The sequence below is a fragment of the Hemitrygon akajei genome, chromosome 18 (genome assembly GCF_048418815.1).
Source record: "Hemitrygon akajei chromosome 18, sHemAka1.3, whole genome shotgun sequence".
NCBI classification, from domain to species: domain Eukaryota; kingdom Metazoa; phylum Chordata; class Chondrichthyes; order Myliobatiformes; family Dasyatidae; genus Hemitrygon; species Hemitrygon akajei.
This window is the reverse complement of record NC_133141.1, coordinates 43,902,161-43,922,246: the sequence shown is the minus strand read 5'-3', so window position 1 is coordinate 43,922,246 and position 20,086 is coordinate 43,902,161. Positions and strand designations below refer to the sequence as shown.

The 20,086-nt window shown below is 39.9% G+C and overlaps 1 protein-coding gene across 1 annotated transcript in view; it reads left to right on the top strand.

Annotated features, from left to right (window-relative positions):
- vat1 (vesicle amine transport 1) overlaps window positions 1–19,636 on the top strand; it is a 38,778-nt gene extending 19,142 nt beyond the window's left edge. The window contains exons 5-6 of the mRNA XM_073071545.1: window positions 3,822–4,057; window positions 10,185–19,636. Coding sequence (XP_072927646.1) covers window positions 3,822–4,057; window positions 10,185–10,313 — 365 coding nt within the window. The 3' untranslated portion in view covers window positions 10,314–19,636. The remainder of the gene's footprint in view (window positions 1–3,821; window positions 4,058–10,184) is intronic.
- The last annotated feature ends 450 nt before the right edge of the window (window positions 19,637–20,086 follow it).

Genomic DNA, 20,086 nt, shown 5'->3' with positions numbered 1-20,086 from the left:
TGTGTATAGCTAGTGTGCCTAAGCTGTTTGCACAGTTCTGTATTTGTCAACGTGGAGTGGAGAGAGTTTGCAAATCTGGTGGGACCAAATGATGTTGGGAATGGTGAAGGCGGTGTGGGACAGGTGGCAGAGGAGGAGTGTTGGGGCAGTTGATGGCATGAGTTCAGACACACTCAGTCCTGAGACACCAGGCAAGGTCTTTTGATTCCAAGCAATTGGTTCATTGATCATTACAATGTCTCTCTGCTTCCTGCTCTTCCCCTTTCCCAATAACGATTCCCCTCTCCCTGCCCCTTCCCACTCTCAGTCCACAATAGAGACCCATATCAAAATCAAGTTTATCATCACTCGCATGTCATGAAATTTTGCTTTTATGGCTGTAGTACATAAAATTGTTGCAGTACTGTGTCAAAGTCTTGGGCATCCTGGTGCACTATATATCTTTTGCACAGTGCCATAGATTAAAAACCTTTTTAATGTTAACTTCAAAATTCTGGGATCAATCTTTAAAATACTCAGGTGTGAGGGAAAGAAAATTTTTGGCCTTAATTTTCTGTAATTTTCAAAACGTGCTTTTGCTCAACATGAGTAATGCAATGTATTTTTCTCCCCTGGTCACTTGGTGCATTTTTTTTTCATGGTTTGACATGGACATCTGTTTTGCATCCAAGTTAGAATGTGACCCGCCTTCACTGAATCCTTGCCCCCTGATTCTATCACATTCTCCAGTTACTGAATCATAACTCTTGAAACCAAAGCAATTTACTTCATGGTATAAACTGTACAGTCACTTCATGGTATAAACTATACAGTCACCTAGTAATCTGATTCATTATCTTTTAGTCCATTTTCCACAGCTTTGGCTGTCTGCATTTATTAAAGTTTTTATTTGTAAGCCAAGTTGTATACCCCTTCAATAGAAGGCAAGCTGCTGGATTGATCTCTGGAAGTCCTTTGGGTTAAGCTATTCCTCAGTGCTATTGGCTATAGAGCTTTGTGGTTTGAAACCAGTGATAATGAAGAAACTGCAAAATGTTTGCATATTATTTGTGCCTGTGTCTTTGAGACTTTTTTTAAAAGAGGTGTAATCAGCCTTGCCAAGAAATCCAGTTGAATTTAAGTATCTGAAGCTTTAAAGATAACAAGGTAATGACTAATGTTCGACCTTCCTTCATTAAACTATCTGCGAAATTCACTTTGCACAGCAAGATTCCACAAACTGCAGGGTTTGTATGAATGATGGCACTTCTCAATTTCACAAACTGGAAACGGTTCAGAATGCTGAGATATTTGGTGGTGTAAGTGTAAAGCTGGCTTCTTGCCAGAATGGCATTTAAATTCCTTGCTAACTCCCATGGAGACAAACTGGAACCTGTAATGGCTCTTGGTTAAAATACATCAGGCATAAATTGTCTTTTGAATTTTAAACAGATTGAAGTGTTCCAATGGATAACTTAACCTGAGCTAACCTTGTGGCTAGTTCGTGACAACCCTGGAATTGTTTAAGCATGGGAAGAAATGCACGCCAATATCAATTGATTCAAAACTGAAGATCCATTTTGTATCCTATCTTAAACTTGGTGTATAAAGAATCATTTAATTTTTCTAGCATCCTGTGAACTTGAAGCACTATGGCCAAAAGGTCAACTTGGGCCATCGTATCTCATTATCCCTTTTCTTCAATGTGACAGCTGAACTGAATTTCAGTCCACTTATGACACTAGGGTAGATGTTTGAATGGTTTCCTCATTTCTTGGCACAAGCCTGCAATCAACATACCTTAAGTTTGGCATTAAACTCTGGTTTTGAGCATGGTGTGAGATGGTATTTATTTATTTAATCCTCATGGTTTGAAATGTAGGCTAGGTCCAACAATCTAGAGTTCTTCAAATCTCTCTATTACAAAGATGTTAAGTTATTCCTGCCTTAAATTTGTTGGCTTGCCACAGATGTCTGTCTAGCTGACTTTGCATCTTGAGTGCAGGGAAGGGAATCTGCTATCACTTTACAGACTGACTCTGATACAGATTTGAATAAGTAACCCTTATAAATAGGTTTATACAATATTTAGTCATGGAGTCTTCATTTCTGAACAACGGGCTACTGTTTTTAAAAAAAATAAAAATAAAATAATAATAATTAATTAAATTAAAATTAAGAATGGTCTCCCTCGCAACACAATTAGTGATTGGGTAGTTAAAACTTAGAATAACAACCATAAGTTGGAACAATTTGATCCGTACTGGGGAAAATGGTTCAACTACATAACACCTCATAGGCCTGATTTTATTCTCTCAAATCAATATGTTGTAAAATGAAAAAAGATCACTCCCTACTTGTACATGGTTTTCTCCTTTCACTTGTTCGTTCTTTCCTCTCCTGTAAGTGTATACCTCAGATAAATATGTGGAGATTTGTGGAACATATGACTGATATATGTACAATATCGGAAATACATCTTATGGAAATGTTTGAACTTCAATAAAAAAAAAATACAAAAAAAGGGATAAAGAATAACAAGTCTACCTTCAAAAGGTGGTTAAAAATTCCTTTGGAGATGATGGCAATATCAAATTTTAGATATCAGAATCGTCTAACCTTCCCAGTTAACATTGGCACTGGTGTAATCCTTTTCTCCTCAACCCCTATTTTACCCCTATCTATGCTATCTCTTATACTTGCCCTTACAATAGCAAACCACTAGGTATTTCTGACTGCTGAGATTCAGTGACCTCTCTCCACTGTTAATAACAAGATTTTTTTTTAAAAATGCATGAATGCAAAATAAAGATTATATTAGCTAAACATTTCCAAGATTGGAGGAGATATTTTTGCTGGCTGACCAAATCATTGTATTGCTTCACATCTTGAATGTAACTCCCAAGCAAAATATTGAGTGGAGGTCAACAGTATGACCTAAATGTTCAACTCCTACGAGTCTTTGAATTCTTCATCTCCATGTTGCTCAACAGTACACAGGGTCAATGTTTATTCCCTTGCCTTTCTAAACTATTTAAAGCTGAATTGATCCCTAGCCCTGGCACTTTGTGCATATGTGGTGGATGTCCCAAGCACAATTACTTGCAAATGAATCCAATTTTGTAAAAGTGCAGTAATTGTTCCTTGACTCATTAATATGAGGAGAATGGCAAGGCGGAGGAGTAGAATAGTTTCTAGATTGTGTTATTTGTAGCAAGCAGACAAAGGCTGCTACATTGCAAGCTGGGAAGAAATGTGGAGTGGTTTCTGTTGCAATGTTTACAACTGTTTTGTAACTTGTACATGCTCTACTGGCAGTAACTTTAATTCATAGAGTAATACAGCATGGAAATGTGCCATTCAACCCACTGTACAAATGCTGGCCAGTAGGCACCCTGCCATATTAACCTGATCTTCCAGCACTTGGCCCATAACCTTCTATTCCTTTGCAATTTGACTGCTCATCTCCACATGATTGCAGTTGGGGACATTGTGTGAGCAGTGTTCTCCAGCTACTCTTCACTCTAGGTGGAGGATAATAAATAATAGAAACCTTGATTTTTCTCTTGCCCCTTGCCCTAAAGCTGCGTACTCCTAGTTTAATCTGCTTATGAGGTTTTGGTGTGATGGAGGGGAGCTGCTTCATTCTATTTTGCATAGTATGGCATGAGCCAGTTCACCCAGCTTTCAAATAGCAAGCAATATCTTGAATGATGGAAGTATCTGGGCATCAGCTACAGATTGAGCAGAGTATTAGATGCCAACCACTTGAAGATTTGTTGCATCGTTCATTCCTACATGTTTTCAATTCTAAATTAACGGCATTACTTCCTTTGAATCAGGTGCTGCAAATCTGGTGACTGCACCGAAACGCAGTCCGCTGATCGCGGCGAAGGTTTGGTGGCACAAGTTCAACATTGATGCCTTCCAGCTAATGAACAGCAACAAAGCTGTATGTGGCTTTCACCTGGGCCGCACAGACCCCGAGCAGGTTGCAGAAGTTGTTGGCAAGCTGATTTTGCTGTACAATGAAGGGAAAATCAAACCTAAAGTGGACTCTGTATGGTCATTCGAGCAGGTAAGCAAGTTCGTTACCGTCTCCCTGGTTTCCTAACATGGCCACTCCTCTGTGGGGTGGCACAGGAGCATAGGACAACACTTTACAGTATAGGTGACCCAGGTTCAATTCCCATCGCTGTCTGTAAGGAGTTTGTACATTGTCCCTGTGACCACATGGTTATCCCCTGCGTGCTCATTTCCTCCCACAGTCCAAAGACATAGCAGTTGGTAGGCTAATTGGTTATTGTAAAGTTGTCCTGTGATTAGGCTAGTATTAAATTGGGGTTTTACAAACAAGCTGTGCACATACAAAGGAAAAATAATAATAAATGCACAAATTGAACAAGATGAGTCTTTGAAAGTGAGACCAGTGATGTTATCTCCTCTGGTTCAGGAACCTGATGGCTGAGTGGTAATATCAGTGCCTCCTTTATGATGACGGCAGCAAAGAGCATGGCTTCGGATGCTGGGGGTCCTTGATGGATGCTGCTTTCCTGCGACAGCGCTGTGTAGTTGTGCTTAATGGTGGGGAGGACTTTACCTGTGATGGACTGGGCCATATCCACTTTTTTTTTGCGGGAGTTTCCATTCAAGCCCATTTGTGTTTGCATACCAGGCTGTGATACAACCAGTCAATATACTCCTCCACACCTATCAAAGTTTGTCAAAGTTATAGATGTCATGCCAAATCTTCACAAACTGCTAAGGAAGTAGAGGCACTACCATGCTTTCTTTGTAACTGCACTTGTATGCTGGCCTCTTTTTTTTCCCCCTTCTTCTCTCCCCCCCACCCCCCCCCCCCCATGAGGATTGACTCATGGCCCTCAGGTTTCTTTTTGAAGTCGATAATTGTCTCCTTGGCCTTGCTGACATTGAATGAGTTTGTTGTGGCACCACTCGGCCAAATTTTCAATCTCCCTTCTAGACGCTGATTTGTCACCGCCTTTGATTTGGCCATTGACCCTGGTGCCATCAGCAAACTTAAATATGGCATTGAAGCTGTGCTTGGCCTCGGTCATAAGTGTAGAGCAGGGGCTAAGCACAGTCTTGTGCTGATGGAGATTGTGGGGGAGATGTTACCAATCTGAACTGACTGGGGTCTGCAAGTGAGGCTTTTGAGGATCCAGTTGCACAGAGGTATTGAGGCCTCGGACTTGAAGGTTACTGATTAGTTGTGAGGGGATGTTGGTATTGAACGCTGACCTATAGTCAATGAAGAGCATCCTGATGCATGCATGTTCACACATTTTCAGATTTTTTTTTCCCAAGCCAGCAAGCATTTTGCTTCAAACATTTCATTGAATTGAACATTGGATCACAAAGGTGTGGAACTCGCTGTTTAAAATCCTGCTGTTTCTATTAACAAAAACCTGTGAAACCAAATGGTTTCATTAGGTTTTTGTTCAAAGGCTCTCTAGTGGCCCTTCTCTAAGCTCTTACAGAAGTATGCATATTGTGTTGAGGACAAAATTGAGGCAGGAGACTTTTTTTGTATGCATGATTCATTATACATAAAACATCAGAAGCAGTTTCTCTGCCTAATTGTATGACAAAAATAATTGGACTCCAGCAGATCTGGCAGTTTTATGGCTATAACCTCCTAGAAACATGCAGTTTTAAGAAACGTGAAACGTTTAACTTCCTGTGAAAGTTGTACAGTTAGCAGTACTCATTACTACTCATTGGGGATGCAGTAGAGGAGCCTGAAGACCCACTCAACATTTAAGATCAGCTTCTTCCCCTCTGCCATCAGATTTTTTTTGTATGGTCTAAAAATGCTACCTCCCATTCTGCTTTTGGACTATTTGATTTGCCTTGCACTGTACCACTCATATTTTGTGACATGTCAGTGATAATAAACCTAATTCTGACCTCTGTGTAGAATTTCTATTTATTTTCTGGAGTGCATAAGCAGAATAGCCCTTAACTTTAAAAACAGAAATCCAGTCACTTCCTATTGCTAGTATTTTTTTTTGAACTTGCCCAGTTACCATGATAGAATTTGGATAGCTTTGACTATTTAGTTCCAGCACTTGACAAGTTCAGTAATTTCGCCACTGCTGTTGTATCTTATTTTTCTGCTAACTTTTTTTGAACCAGGTGCAGATTAACATGGAACAGGGATATTGGTACCAAGTGACAGTTCTGCCTGTATATTTTTTGTATTCGGAAAGAATGTTCGCCAGCTGAAAATGCAACTTGTACACTTGTCTGCAGATTACAGTTTGCTGGCTACAATAACCAGCATGGTATAAATATTATCTGCTGTATTTTATTTCAATAGGAGGAACTTGAGAGAAATTTCCTTCTATTGTTGGATGCACTTTCTTCTCTTCACCCCCCCCCCCCCTTTAGCAGCACATGTCTGTGTTGAAGATACTTCAGCATAAATCCAACATTGCAGAACTGAGGAAGAACTGCAGTCCGGTGTCTTTTCTGAGCGATCGAGACCCTGTCATGCATTGCAGATGTAAACGGCTCAGACTCCGTTTCAGTCGGCTGGGGTTGTGGAGGGAATACTAAAAGTGGCTTTACAAAGCACTTGTTTATATGTTAGACCTTTACATCTCTGCTATTGTGTTGGCATTGAAGTCCTCCATTTCCTCCTTTGTCGATGTGTCTCTAGTTCTGTTTGCTGCTTTATTTTTTTTGTAGCAACTATCTCATCCCAGCAGGAAAGGAGTGTGGGCAGGGAGCTGAGGTGCTCTTGTACTGTGAGGTCACAAACCATTTGTCCTCTAAAAGGAAGCTAGTGTGGGAACAAGTTTGTGGAATAATTTTGTGCTGTTTTTGGGAGGTATTCAATTTTCATTGATTTGGTGTCCCACTGAAAACCAAATGGAAGGGTGTTTTGATGTTTAGTGTGGTATCAAACTTGGTGTTACAGAACAAATAGTTGTCAGTTTTTGCAAAGGCACCTCTTCCTTGGCAGTGAGGAGTTGGGAGGAGCAGTGCATTGACGCCTTGGCAATAAGTAAGCCCTGTAATAAGCCTGTTTACTTCAAGTATGGAGCAAATGCTTTGAGTCAGGACAGATGTTTTTAACACTTGGCAGTTGGAAGATGTAGTTTACTGATGTAAAACTCAGTGTGCAAACCATTGCATTTGCTGTTTTAAGGTTTGTTTTCACTTTTAAGTTGCTACTAAAGTCTGTAGCAGACTGACGGGTTTGCAGGAGGGCTGGGGAAAAGTTTATTGATTAAATTGTCATTGAGAAATGTCCCCACAGTTGGCATTGAATCAGGTATTCGTGTAATCAGGAAGTCACAGCAAGAAGAGATTAAATTGAGTTTTCTTATTTTCTGTGCCCCACCCCATCACAGTTAGAAAAAGGAAAATGAGCACAGGCCATTTAGCCCATTGAGTCTGCTACATTCCGTGCTCAACCCCATTCTCCTGTCTTCACCCTGTAACGTTTGACACCCTTACTAATCAAGAACCTATCAACCTCTGCTTTAAATATACCCAATGACTTGGCATCCATGGCCATCTGTGGCAATGAATTCCACAGATTCATCACCCTCTGGCTAAAGAAATTCCTCCACCTGTTCTGAAGGGATCTCCTTTTATTCTGAAGCTGTGGCCTCTGGTCCTAGATGCCATGTTGGCTCTATCCAGTTCTCACCAACCTCACTTTCTTCTAAACTCCAAGTACAGACCCAGAGCCATCAAAATCTCTCCATATGTTAACCCTTTCATTCCAGGGATCATTCTCATGAACCACCTCCACGACTCTCCTCAATGCCAGTACATCCTTTCTTGGATAAGGGGACCAAAATTGCTCTCAATACTTCAAGTGCAGTCTGATCAATGCTTTGTAAAGTCTCAACATTATATCCTTGCTTTGATGTTCTAGTCTTAAATAAATGCTAACATTGCATTTGTCTTCACAACTATTGCATTTGATGTTTTAAGGTTTGTTTTCACTTGGAAGTTGCTACTAAAGTCTGTAGCAGACTGACGGGTTTGTAGGAGGGCTGGGGAAAAGTTTATTGATTAAATTGTCATTGAGAAATGTCCCCACGGTTGACTCCCAAGACCCTTTGCACCTCAGATTTCTGAATTTTCTCCCTGTTCAGAAAATAATCTGACTTTTACACTTTATTATTTTACACTTTCTTTTCAGTGCAATGTTGCTTTCTTTGGTATCAATTGTGATTTTAAGAATGACCAAATCAACTTAATATAACAGTAATCTTTGCCGATGAGTCTACCCTTAGCAGTTGCATACAATGTGATAATTTTATGAAGTCTGATAATGAGATACCGTTGCACAATTGGGGAATGGGGCTGTTTGAGCACAACTGTGTCCATGTCCAGAAGATATTATTTGACTATCATGTGTGATGCTACACTGGCATAAAATCTAATCCTGCACTTGACAAGTCTATTTTACAATTGGTCTCTGGCAACAACAGCGTAAGATGTCTTGCTAATGGTTTGCTGTAATCGGTTCCTCCTAAAGCACTGCGCTAAACGTGTGACCTCTGCAGAATGTATTTAATGGATGAAATGATGTAATTGTAAGTTAGACTGAACTACTTAATCACTACCATTATAATATACTTTTGGAGTGGGTGACATGGTATTAAGGTTAATATTGTTTGACTTGGTTTCACAAATTCTGTTGTGTAGGAAGCCATCAAGTGGTGACTTCAACCTGGAGACATGAGGCTTCAGAAACTGGAATTCTGAAGTAATGCACAGCTGGAGGAGCTCAGTGGGCCAGGCAGCATCCCACAGAAGGAAGTGAACAAATGCCCTGATGAAGGGTCTCTACCCAAAACATCAACTGTTCATTTTCCTCCATAGGTGCTGCCTGGCCCACTTGAGTTTCTCCAGCATTTTGTGTTACTGGTGGCTTCAGGGTTTCTGAGCAGATAAGCTGATCCATGTGCTTTAAAAAGTGAATGTTAACTTTTCCAGATCTGGTCATAATTGTTATTGTGCTAATAAAAGACAGACTTTCCAGTGCACACTGTAGTTATTGTCCAGTAAAAAGATTGCTTTGTACTTTTTAAATGGATATTCAAACTCAATTGTTTTTAACTATCTTTTTTGGGGGGAGTGCACTTTGGAATTGAATCAAATCGGGTTTATAATTGACATGACAAGTTTTGTGGCAGCAGTATAGTGTAAGACATTAAAAATTGCAATGATAACTGTAGAAGAGGAATAACAGGATTGTGTTGATGGACATTCAGAAATATAATGCCAGAGGAGAATCTGTTCCTAAAACATTGTGTATCTTCAGGCTCCTATACCTTCTCACTGATGGTAGTAGTGAGAAGAGGGCATATCCTGGACAGTGAGGGTCCATAGTGATGGATACTGCATCTTAAAGATGTCCTCCATGCTGGGGAGGCTTGTGCCCACGATGGAGCTGGTTGAGTCTCCAACCCTCTGCAGCCTTTTTGTTTTCTCTTTTTTAATCCTGTGCATTGGAGTCTCCATTCCAGAGCCAGTCAGAATTGCTCTCCATAAAATCTGTAGAAATTTGATATTGTATGTTTTAAGTGTTTGTAGTATTTATAATGACAGACAGTTTAAGGTTGATTAAAATGCAAACTGTTATCACGAGGTTCAATTTTGCCTTCAAGTAATCCATTGTGCTATTGACTCTTAAGTTGCCATAATGGCGATGGAAATTTGCTGCTTGTTTGCCCTCGTATGGTATTGAAGAATTTTGATGGTCCAAAGTGCCCTTTTTGTCTGGTAATTTTCTCCATCTCTGCACTGGATTTAAATGAATCAACATTACACTTTATCAATGTGGGATTCCTCTGGCAGGATAGGGCAAGATGGCATTGTTCTGTACTGCCTTGCTTCAAGTAACCTAGTCCTTAAGCACCCACTTGGTAGATGGTGGCATTTAGAATTTTTAAAAACTTGTTTTGTTACTGCTGTAATGTTTTGAGTGGTCTGGGGGAATGTTGCTACGTTTGGTTGTATATTGTACAGTCAGATGACGATAAGCTTGAACTTGTCACTTCAGGACAAACAAGTATTTACATCAGTAAAACTTGTTGCCTGGATGGCATGATTTTTTTTTCCCCCTGCTAAAATGTTTGCTGTAGTCATCTTTAACCAGAATGAATTGTGTTTTGTGTACCATTTCCTAAGTGTGAATTTTTCTTCCTCTGCAGATTGGTGATGCTATGAAGCATATGCAGGAGCACAAGAACATTGGAAAAATCATTCTGGTCCCTGAAGTCAAGACAACTGATGCCACAACAACTGATGCCACAACTGAAGCCAAAACAACTGAAAATTAAGTGTTTCTATAAGCAGGGGATAACCTCATGAATTAGCTAAAATTCCTAACATTCATTTCTTTTGACCTGAAGGTAGATGTGATAGTTTGGCTGAAGTAGGGAAGTGATTCCTGACTGATTTACTCCTATAACCAGACTTGAGAGTTTGCTTGCTTGTGACACTGTTGTAATGTTAGTATTGTTCCCTTTATATCTTGCTACCCGCCACCCATGAAGTTCTGTCAGAAGCCTGGTAAATGCATAGGAAATTGACTTGCAGTAAACTGCATGTTGTCCTTTTCAGACCACTGCTATGAATTGTCTTTGTGGCCTTCCATGAAGTAACTAACTGATTTATGGTGTCTAACAAGCAGTTAGAGGCAAGGTCTTAGCTGTTTGCTGTGGACAGCATGTTTTGGGTAATGGTAAGAATCCTTCAAACCACTTTTTTAATCAATGGCTTCAAATGGCTCTCCTCAAATGGTGCTCTCGATGTATAATTTGCAGCAGCCATCCCTTCCTACAGTTTCATATTAAGCTTTTCCCCAACAAGTTTTGTATAGAACCCTAAAACTGGGGGGATACTGACTTCATTCTCGGTTAGTAGTTTGAATCCATGGTTTAAGAATTTTCAAAGGTGCCAATTGAGACAATTGTAGGGTTGTGTAATGTCCATGGCCAGTTGATTTGGCTTGACAGATAATTGAATAGTAAAATTCTGAGGCATGTTAAGTTTCTGTACTAAAGGTATCATTGAGGAAAATAGAAGCCATTCAATTCTAAATGAGTTTCTTTCTCTTTGGGTTTCTACTGAAGTGCTTTGAGCTTTGTCAATTATAACTTGTAGAAATATTCTCTTCCTTTTGTGAAAGATTAGCTCCAAGTCCCACTCAGAACAAGGTGAAGCTCCCAACTCTTGTACAATGGGGATCTTCTTAAATGATCAAATTGTAGAATATCTCCACTTTCCCAAAATATAAACTTGCCAAAGGCAACTTTTCTGTGTTGGTCTAATCTGGAATAACATCCAGGTTTAGTTTTAGTTTGATGCCAAGGGTTTTTTATCTGCTGTTCAAATGTTTGTGCAGATATAATTAACTTGCCAGGTTTATGCTCTAGTTTGGCATGGCTACTGTTTAAAATGGATTCCACTTATTTTCTCTAGCTAGAAAATGTTAAACTAACACCCCCTTTTTACTTCCCCCCCCCCCCCACCCATGCCTCAGCAGTACAAGGTACACTGAGGGGAAACATGGAGCCAGTGATGTGCACCCTCTAATCTAGTTCCATATTTGCCATCTGAGCTTCACTGTCAAAACCTTAAACCTACAAGTCCCAAAAGTGGATCTATTCTGAAATGGTCTGACCACTTCCATCTCTATGTGTTGCCTCCTCGTGTAGGAGAAAATGATCTTTTGAAGCCAAATACAAATCTGCTGCAGACACCCAAGATTAACATGTTTTTAAGAATTAATAATGTAAGCCAAAGCTGATGCACTTAATTTGATCCACTGAAACCAATATGAATTACTCCATTCAAGTAGTTTTCCAGTTGCAGCAAAATGTTTAAGCATGATTTTATGGAGCTGAACAACTTGTTTACACCACCTCAAGCATGAAGTGCTGTAAGTTTGCAGTAGTACTAGCAACTTTACCTTGCTTTAGTGCTTCAAAATAGAGTACCATTTTATTGTTGCACCAGAGCTCATAACTTTTTAACTTTTGGGTGAAACACATGCCATCTGGACATTATAAGCTCCAACTTCTGAATAAAGTTGTATTTCAACAGCTCCCAGCTAATTTTACTTAACATTCCTTTATTCTGCAAAGGACAATTGGGTCGTAGTTACCAGGTCTGATTTTTGTGCTTTTGTTTGAGATTCGGGTATTCGTGTCTGGGGTTTTTTTCCCACTGATGGTGCCATATATCTGGGGCAACAAACCAATGTAGATCTGCCTATCAAATCGTAGTTGCCAGCCAAACCAGAATACAAAACCAGTGCCTTGAATTCTCATTTTGTTAAATTCTTTCTCGGATATTTCTGCAGATATTAATTCAGATTTCAAAATGAATGTTTCTTAAATATGGAAAGTGATTTTTTAAAAAAAAAATGCATTTGGTTGTAGTGTTAGCCTCTTCTAGACATGACTTGTGTTTGTTGTACTGGGATACCAGGTGGCTGTGAATAACACGAGAAGTGGAGAGGTGTGGAACAAACATGCTGCTGTTCATTTTGCTTGTACGTCATCCACCCAGAATGACCCCTCACATTACGTTCAGTATGTGTAACACGTGCAGACTTGATGTGCTGAATACAATTTGCTTCCATAAATGCCTTGAACTCTTCAGACAGAGTTGTGGGCCATTGTCACATACAAGCTGAGGAAGTCCAAGCTGGCTAAAGGTGGAACGTAGCTGCTCAGTTCATTTTTCAGATGTGGTGCTGTTCATGATGGCAGCCTCAGGCCATTTGCCATGTGCATCCACTACAACTGAGAACATGTGGCCTTCTACAGGTCTTGCAAAGTCTGTGACTCTCTGCCATGGTTCTTCAGGCCATTCCCATGGATGCAAAGGAGCAAGTTGAGAAACATTTCTCACTCGCTGACAATGTGGGTGTGCTTTGACCTTTTCTTCAATGGTTACATCCAGTCCTGGCCACCAGAGGTAGCAGTGTGCAATTTCTTTCATGTACACTACACCAATACCCTGCATGTAGTTCGTCAAGCTGTGCTTTCTTAATGGTGGAGGAATGACAATGCAGTGGCCCAATTGTAAACATCTTGAACCGTGAGCTCCTTCCATCGAGCCAGCTAAGGTTTCAGTTCTATGGTTGGCCCTCCTTTCCACTCCTGAGTTACCATGTCCACCACTTGCATAGAGCAGGGTCAGTACGTGTGTGCTTCTGGATGTGCCACAGTTGTCGGAGCTGTAGATGCTTCCTTGAAGTAAAAGACCACTTTTGGGGATGGCTCCGGAGCTGTAATAGGTAAGGGGAGTCTGGATAGTCCATCAGCATTCAGACCTCCTGTACCTTGTATCGTACTGTTGTGCAGATAGTAACAGAGCCTGACATTGCATTCGACTAGCAGCCAGGGGAGAAATGCCCAACATGTATTCCTTCAAAACTGACGTCAAGGAGTGATCTGTCAGTTCTGTAAATTGTTGCTCAAAGAGGAATTGATGGAATTTCTTAACTCCAAAGACCATTGCGAGCGCTTCCTGCTCAATCTGGGCATGGTGGCTTTCTGCCTTGCTTAATATCCTTGATGTGAAAGCCGGTGGACGCTCTTCACCTGCTGGCATGATGTGTGAGATAACTACCCCGACACCATAGGGTGATGAGTCACAGACCAACTATATGGGCAATGACTGGTTGAAGTATGTGAGTGCTTCAGATTGTGACAAAGCTAACTTGACCCTTTCTAAAAGCCTCTTCACAGTGATCTGTCCACTGCCAGTGTGTTGATTTATTAAATGTCCATGACGTGCTTTCAGCGTGCTAGCTCGGTTAGGAACAAACTTTGCGTAGTATGTTAGTAGTATTAAGAAAGATCTTAATTGACTTGCGTGGTGATGGAGTCTCCACGATTTCCTTCCCCTTTGGTGCCTTGTGAAGCCATGGGTTGTTGATCACATGGCCCAAATATTCCATCGATGGTTCAAAGAACTCACACTTTTCCTTCTGAGCCCTTAGTCCACATTCCTGGAGTCTTTGTAGTGCAGCAACCAAGTTTTGTAGGTGCTGGGGGTCACTTTTCCCAGTAAGGAGCAAGTTGACCAAATAGCATTGTACCCCTGTCAACCCACTCAGGATCTGGTCCATTGCTCCCTGAAAAAGTGCAGGAGCCCAGGTGATGCCAAACAATCTCTTTTTAGGACAGGAACCACTGGAGTTATTCATTTGCACACTGATTCCAATACTTAATCTGGACCAGTCTTTCCAATTCAGCCTCTACCTTTAGTTTGAGACTGTCTGGGACAGGTCTGGTCTTCAGGCATTTGGGTGTTGTGGTGGTAGTAACTCCTTTCATACTGCCCCGTTCTCCACTGAATGCTTCTGCATATTTCTTTAATACCTCTGGCAGACCAGCACTCCCACCACTCAGGTGCTCTTGTGCCAGTTGAGTTTGAGTTGCTCCAACCACGAGTGGCCCAGAAACACTGGATAATGATCTTTAAAAATGTACAGTGGACGTTTCTTTCTCTGCTCATTAATCTCTACTGTAACGTGTACCACTCCTCTCACTGGAACAGCCTCACCAGTGAAAGCCTTTAAAGTCAACCTTGCCCCTTCTGGGGTGAGATCCTGCAATTTCTCCTTGTAAACTGTATGACACCAATGATACTGCAGCTCCTGTGTCCCCCTGCATCCTCACTGTGGCCACATCCAATCGCAGTCACCCAAAAGACATTGTCGTGCCCTGAAACAGATAAAACATACAAAGCCCTTTCAACCACAGAGTGAGAGCCACTCAGTCCATCCTCAGTACGCTCCATCTTGTTGCTTTTTTTTTTCCAAAAGTCAGTTTTCTTTATTAGTTTTTAATTGACTATCTTTTTACCTTTACAGGTGTTCAATGTCACTTTTTTTTCACCTCAGCTTTGGCAATCTCAATCCTTATACCAGCATTCTTTGCTTGATACCCAGTTGTGCCACAACAGTAACATTGATTGCCAAAAGGTGTCTGTAGAAGCTTTATGAACTTGGGAAAATGCGCTTAATAGCTGTGCTTCTTTAGCTGCCATCTCCGCAGATGTACTGACCTCAATTGCCTGCTGTAATGTTTGTCTTCTGTAAGCAAAAATTTCTGAATTGCCTCTACACAAACAATGTATCATAAAACATGTCATTCAGTGACTGCCCAAAATCAGTGTTCTGACGATTGCTTCACCACCACCATAGACTGAGATAGACTTGCCTTCCTCTGATCTCTTATGAAATCTAAACCTCAGTGATGATCAAAGGTTTAGGTGAATTGTGACCCTTTAACTATATCTTTGTAAGACTTATTGCCAAGCCTAGCAGACGGCATGAGACAGCACAATAAATTAAAAGCTTTGTACCCATCAGTCAGAAAAGTTGGAACACGAATATCATCAGTGCAGAATAGTGCAGAATAGTCAAATCTTTCAGTATATTAACTCCATTGCTCTGTCACTTTTGTCATCTGACCCCATACTTCAATATGCAATCATGTTAACTTTTCTGGAACTAGTCTTTGTTTCTCCCTCTCACTTGTTCTGCTAAGTTCCAGTTCCTGTTCTCTCGCCTCCAATTCTTCACTTGCAGCATTCCCTGCGGCTGCTTTTTTTTTTGGTGTGGTGTCTTCTCACCTGCCCGCATCGTACAGCGGTCCATTCCCAGAGTTGCACACAGACCCTTCGTGCCAAAGGGAACAAAACAACAAATATCACACGAGGGCTTGTCACTCTTGTCGCCATTTGTTTGTGGTACTGGGAAGCTGTGTGACCATGAATAACACAAGAAACAGAAAACTGTGGAACAAATGTGCAGTTCTATCTTGCTTGTAGGTAATTTACACAGAATGCCCTCTCATATACATTCAGTACATGAGACGCAGGAAAGCTTGACAGCAACCTGCAAGGTTCAAAAAGTCCATGAATGATAACATGCCAGATCTAAAGAAACTTTAGTTCTTGCCAATATTTTTAGAAGCATGTAATTATTAGTTCCTTTTTGTTTAGAAACTTTATCCAAACTCTACAAGTGTCATACATCCAAAATATTTCTTTTAAATCTCTTCATTGGGTATGGTTGAGTTTGTTTTCCAAGTGGTTAGAGAGAATATGTGACACTTGGACTAAACCCGATTTAATTCGGTGCACTGAATATTTTTGAGCCAGTGAATTTTGTCTTCATTAGAACTTTCTCTACTAAATTATCCAAACGCCTGTTAACATATTTAGTTTAACTAAAAGGAAGCCTTTGCATGGAATTCTGATATTTCTAATAGTTGACTAAAAAGATCAATGTTCCCTCTAATGTGTGATGACCAGTGTTAGCAAAAATCTTGTGCTGGGCAATTTTTTTGCCAAGTAACGTGTGCACTGAATTTTCTATAAAGGTATTCATTTTAACAGCTGTCAATAAGAAATCTGATCTCATCTGGTTTGATTGTTTTTGTGGTTGTTAATCTACACTCTCAAAACATAGTAGGCCTGTAGTGGGTAATAAAGGATTTTTTCACTAGAGCTTTTGCGCACCATCCATATGCGATTTGTTTGTGAAATGGTGCTTTTAAAAAGTCAAGTTTCCAAATATCACTCCCCTTCTAACCACTTGCAAATGCTCCAGTAACTTCTGTTTCATGACAATATGCACAGGTAACACCAGTTTCTGTATTGTACATAAATATTTCTTGTAGCTGAACATTCCTGACCTCGAGCTTTCAGAGTAGCAGTTTCTACCGTTTCATTAAGCCATTCCACTTTAAATGAACTAGCAGTTCTTTTGCTTCTTTGGAATTTGACAGGGTGAATCAATTTTAATAAAAATGGTATAAATAAGCCAGTTCTAAAATCACCAGACAGATCATCGCCAACTCCATGTTGTCAACATTGTCTGCTTCAGAACCCAGAAAAGGAAGTATGATTGTGAAATGTACTTAACAAGCCAATGAGGTAGAGGGTGGCAACCTTGTGTGCAGTTTAAATTCTTTTTGCACCAGTAGCAAAAGGTGTGCATGCACACATATTAGAGAGAACATTGAAAGGTGTTTGTCTAAATTGTATTCTGTTTATAATTTGGGCTACACACTAGTGGTAGCCAAACTTTTAATCTGTGCAATGTGGATTTCAAAAATCCATTGTGTTCTATTCATTTTATTTTTTAAACAACACAACTAATCTACCTGTGGACTCTCAGATACTTGTCTCTCTTTGGGAGAGGGGGAAAATAAATTTGAAACAAGTGAAGAAGTCCCTCAGTATCTTTTGTCCCATCTCACTCTTGGCAGAGATCTTTGAGAACACAAACTTCACTGGAGTAGTCTGTTGTCATTGTGGCCACCTTTTTAGCCCTTCAATGCTGTGAAATGGAATGGAAATTCTGTAGAAAAATTGATTAAATCCTGAGATTTTCTGTTGTCAAATGTAATGTGCAAGGTCTACAATCTTGCATAACAACTTGGACCAAAGAGCTGAAAGAATCTCATTACCCATGTGGACAAACAATCCTTTGCCTTGTGTATAAATACCAAGTTAGAGTTGACGCATACACGTGAGCCAAAGAGGCATCTTGTTTGCTGCCCCGTGAAACAGTTTTGATGACAATGTATTCGCAGACTTTGCCAGCAAACTGCAAATCTTCTAATAATCATACATCAACTAAAATACTTGTATTGTTATTGGCTATTGTACTTCTGATGCAATTCCTGTTAGATTCCTCCATCCTGTATTACTCCTTAGTGTTTGTTGGTTGAGAACCATTCCACTTCTGAAAGGTGTTGCCTTGCACTGTCCAATCCAGAGATTACACTTGGCACTATATCTATTTTGCAGATGGTATAATGGTTTTGCTTCTAGCTCTTGCATTTGAGAGAAGTTTATGGGGAAGAATATAATTTCTTCTCCCAGGTAAGAGAAAAGATGATCGGCAAGATTTCCACTTCTGTGCTGGAAACTAGTTAGGCAAGTTTGCAGGTTTCTGCAGCCAGAGCTTCACTTCCCAGTTCCACCCGTCTCCAAGAATAATTAACATGTGGAATAAACAATTAAAGCTAGATGGATTTGTGATCTATTCATCAGTCCACCAAGATAGTGTTTGAAAATTCACATAATACATTTCCTTATTTAAAACTGAGCCTGAGCTACAGCTCTAAACTATTGTCTTCTATCTTGGAAAATGTGCCAATGACTTAAAGCCAAGGAACCAGTAGTTTTAGATGTGACTGGAATATGTGATTTTAATGTATCCAGTTAAGTAGTTGATGTCAAAGGAAAGGATTATGAAGGTCATTCCAATGGAACTCTCCATTTTGTCTGGATTTTAAAGAGTGAATTCAGCCTTAATATGGCTTAAAACCTGCCTTTGTTTTACAGTTGCAAATCCTTTGTCCACATATACACCTAGGCTGCTGAGGGTATTCGGGTAATTCATTCTAAACTGAAAACAAAAACTTTGGAAAGAACTCCAGCTGAGCATTTACTGAAAAGCATTCCTTTTTGAAGTAGGAAGCCTTGAACTAAAAGTAGGGGCATATTTTCTTGAATGAGGCATTAAGCTCACATTTGAAGTTAAGAGTAGGCTTGTTTACATCTTCTTTTCCAAATCCATTGCCTATTGCAAGTTTTTGAAGTGGGTTGATCCAATGGTTCAACTAGAGCCACTAATGAGGACTAAACCTTTATACTTCAATTTGTGACCAGTAATCAATTATTAGAGGTGCTAGTTGTATCCTGAGGACCTACTCAGTGTGGGTCTGTTACTGAAATTCTGCCAAGAGGCAAGTATCCCTTGGCAATTTGCCAAAATCTTTAAGAAAAAAAATGTAAACCTATTATTTGATGCTGTTGGGTGTAACAGTCCCAAGAGGCATTCCTCTGCATCTCACTTCCCTCCCCTGCCTTGCAAACTGTGCTTGCCAAATGGGGAAAAGGAGTTGGTGATCTGAGATTCAACCAACTTCAAATATTAGTAGTTTAGCATAGTCTTGGCAGTAATATTGTAAATTCAACTGTAAAATTGCAGCAAAGATTTGAGTGCAATCCTATTAGCCTGCCCTTGACTGGCTAGTTGGTAGTGTATCTTGAAGTGTTCTCTAGTTTTAAAAAATTGCTGTGAGACGAGCAGTTATCTCTACACAATAGGATGATTCTGTTGATAACATTCGCAGTATAATGGTTTTCCCAGAGAATATGCAACAATGATGATGTTGTCTGGCTTTAAAATGTACTATTACCTAATGATATCTGCTGGCATGAAGTTGAAGGAATTTATTGGTGGATATTAACTTCCATTTTAAATACTGATTGGATGATTATTTTTTTAGAAAAAGGGATAAGTTTTGTTCCAAACGTTGAACAGTTAAATGTGTTCAGGGCTGAGCATCTCTACAGCAGCTTGTAAGAAGAGTTCATTTAGAAATGCTCAAAGGTCTTGCAACTGTAAATTTGTTAAAGGCAAGAATAGTAGTGTTTTGGGGGGGGGTGGGGGAAACAAACAGGTCAAATGTTAACTGTGCTTGATTTAATCTCATCAAACCTGCTTTTGTACATGTGAGGCAGCTGCTGTTTAGATGGATTCTACAATGAAATGTAATGCTGTTTATGCCAGGTATTACCACATGCCTTAAATGTTTAATAAAATGCATACTGATTACTCTGGATTGCTGTAGTTTTTCTATATGCTAGTGCTGGTCTCTTGTGGTTTCTGATCCCCTGCCTTCTCTTTTGCAAATGGATTTAAACTGTATTAAACTTCATGTGTGAACACTGCATTGAGTTGTTTACAAAAATCTACAAATTGCTGGGTATCTAATATGCAATGGGAATGAAAACTGGCCACAATCCTTGGCCTGGTCTCAAATCTGTTCAGCAGGGTTCACTTTGACATTGCAACATAACTCACTGTTATAAGTATTGAATTAGTTGCAAACTGCTTTCTAGTACAGTTGCTTTCAAATGAAACTGAACTTGCATGATTTAATTTCAAAACATTCCTTTGAAAGGAATTTGGGTGTGCTATACTTTTACCACTGCTGCTCGAACTTTAATATTTCCCTGCCTTTTTTAAAAAAAAATCAATGCTGGACTATTAACTGGACTGTAG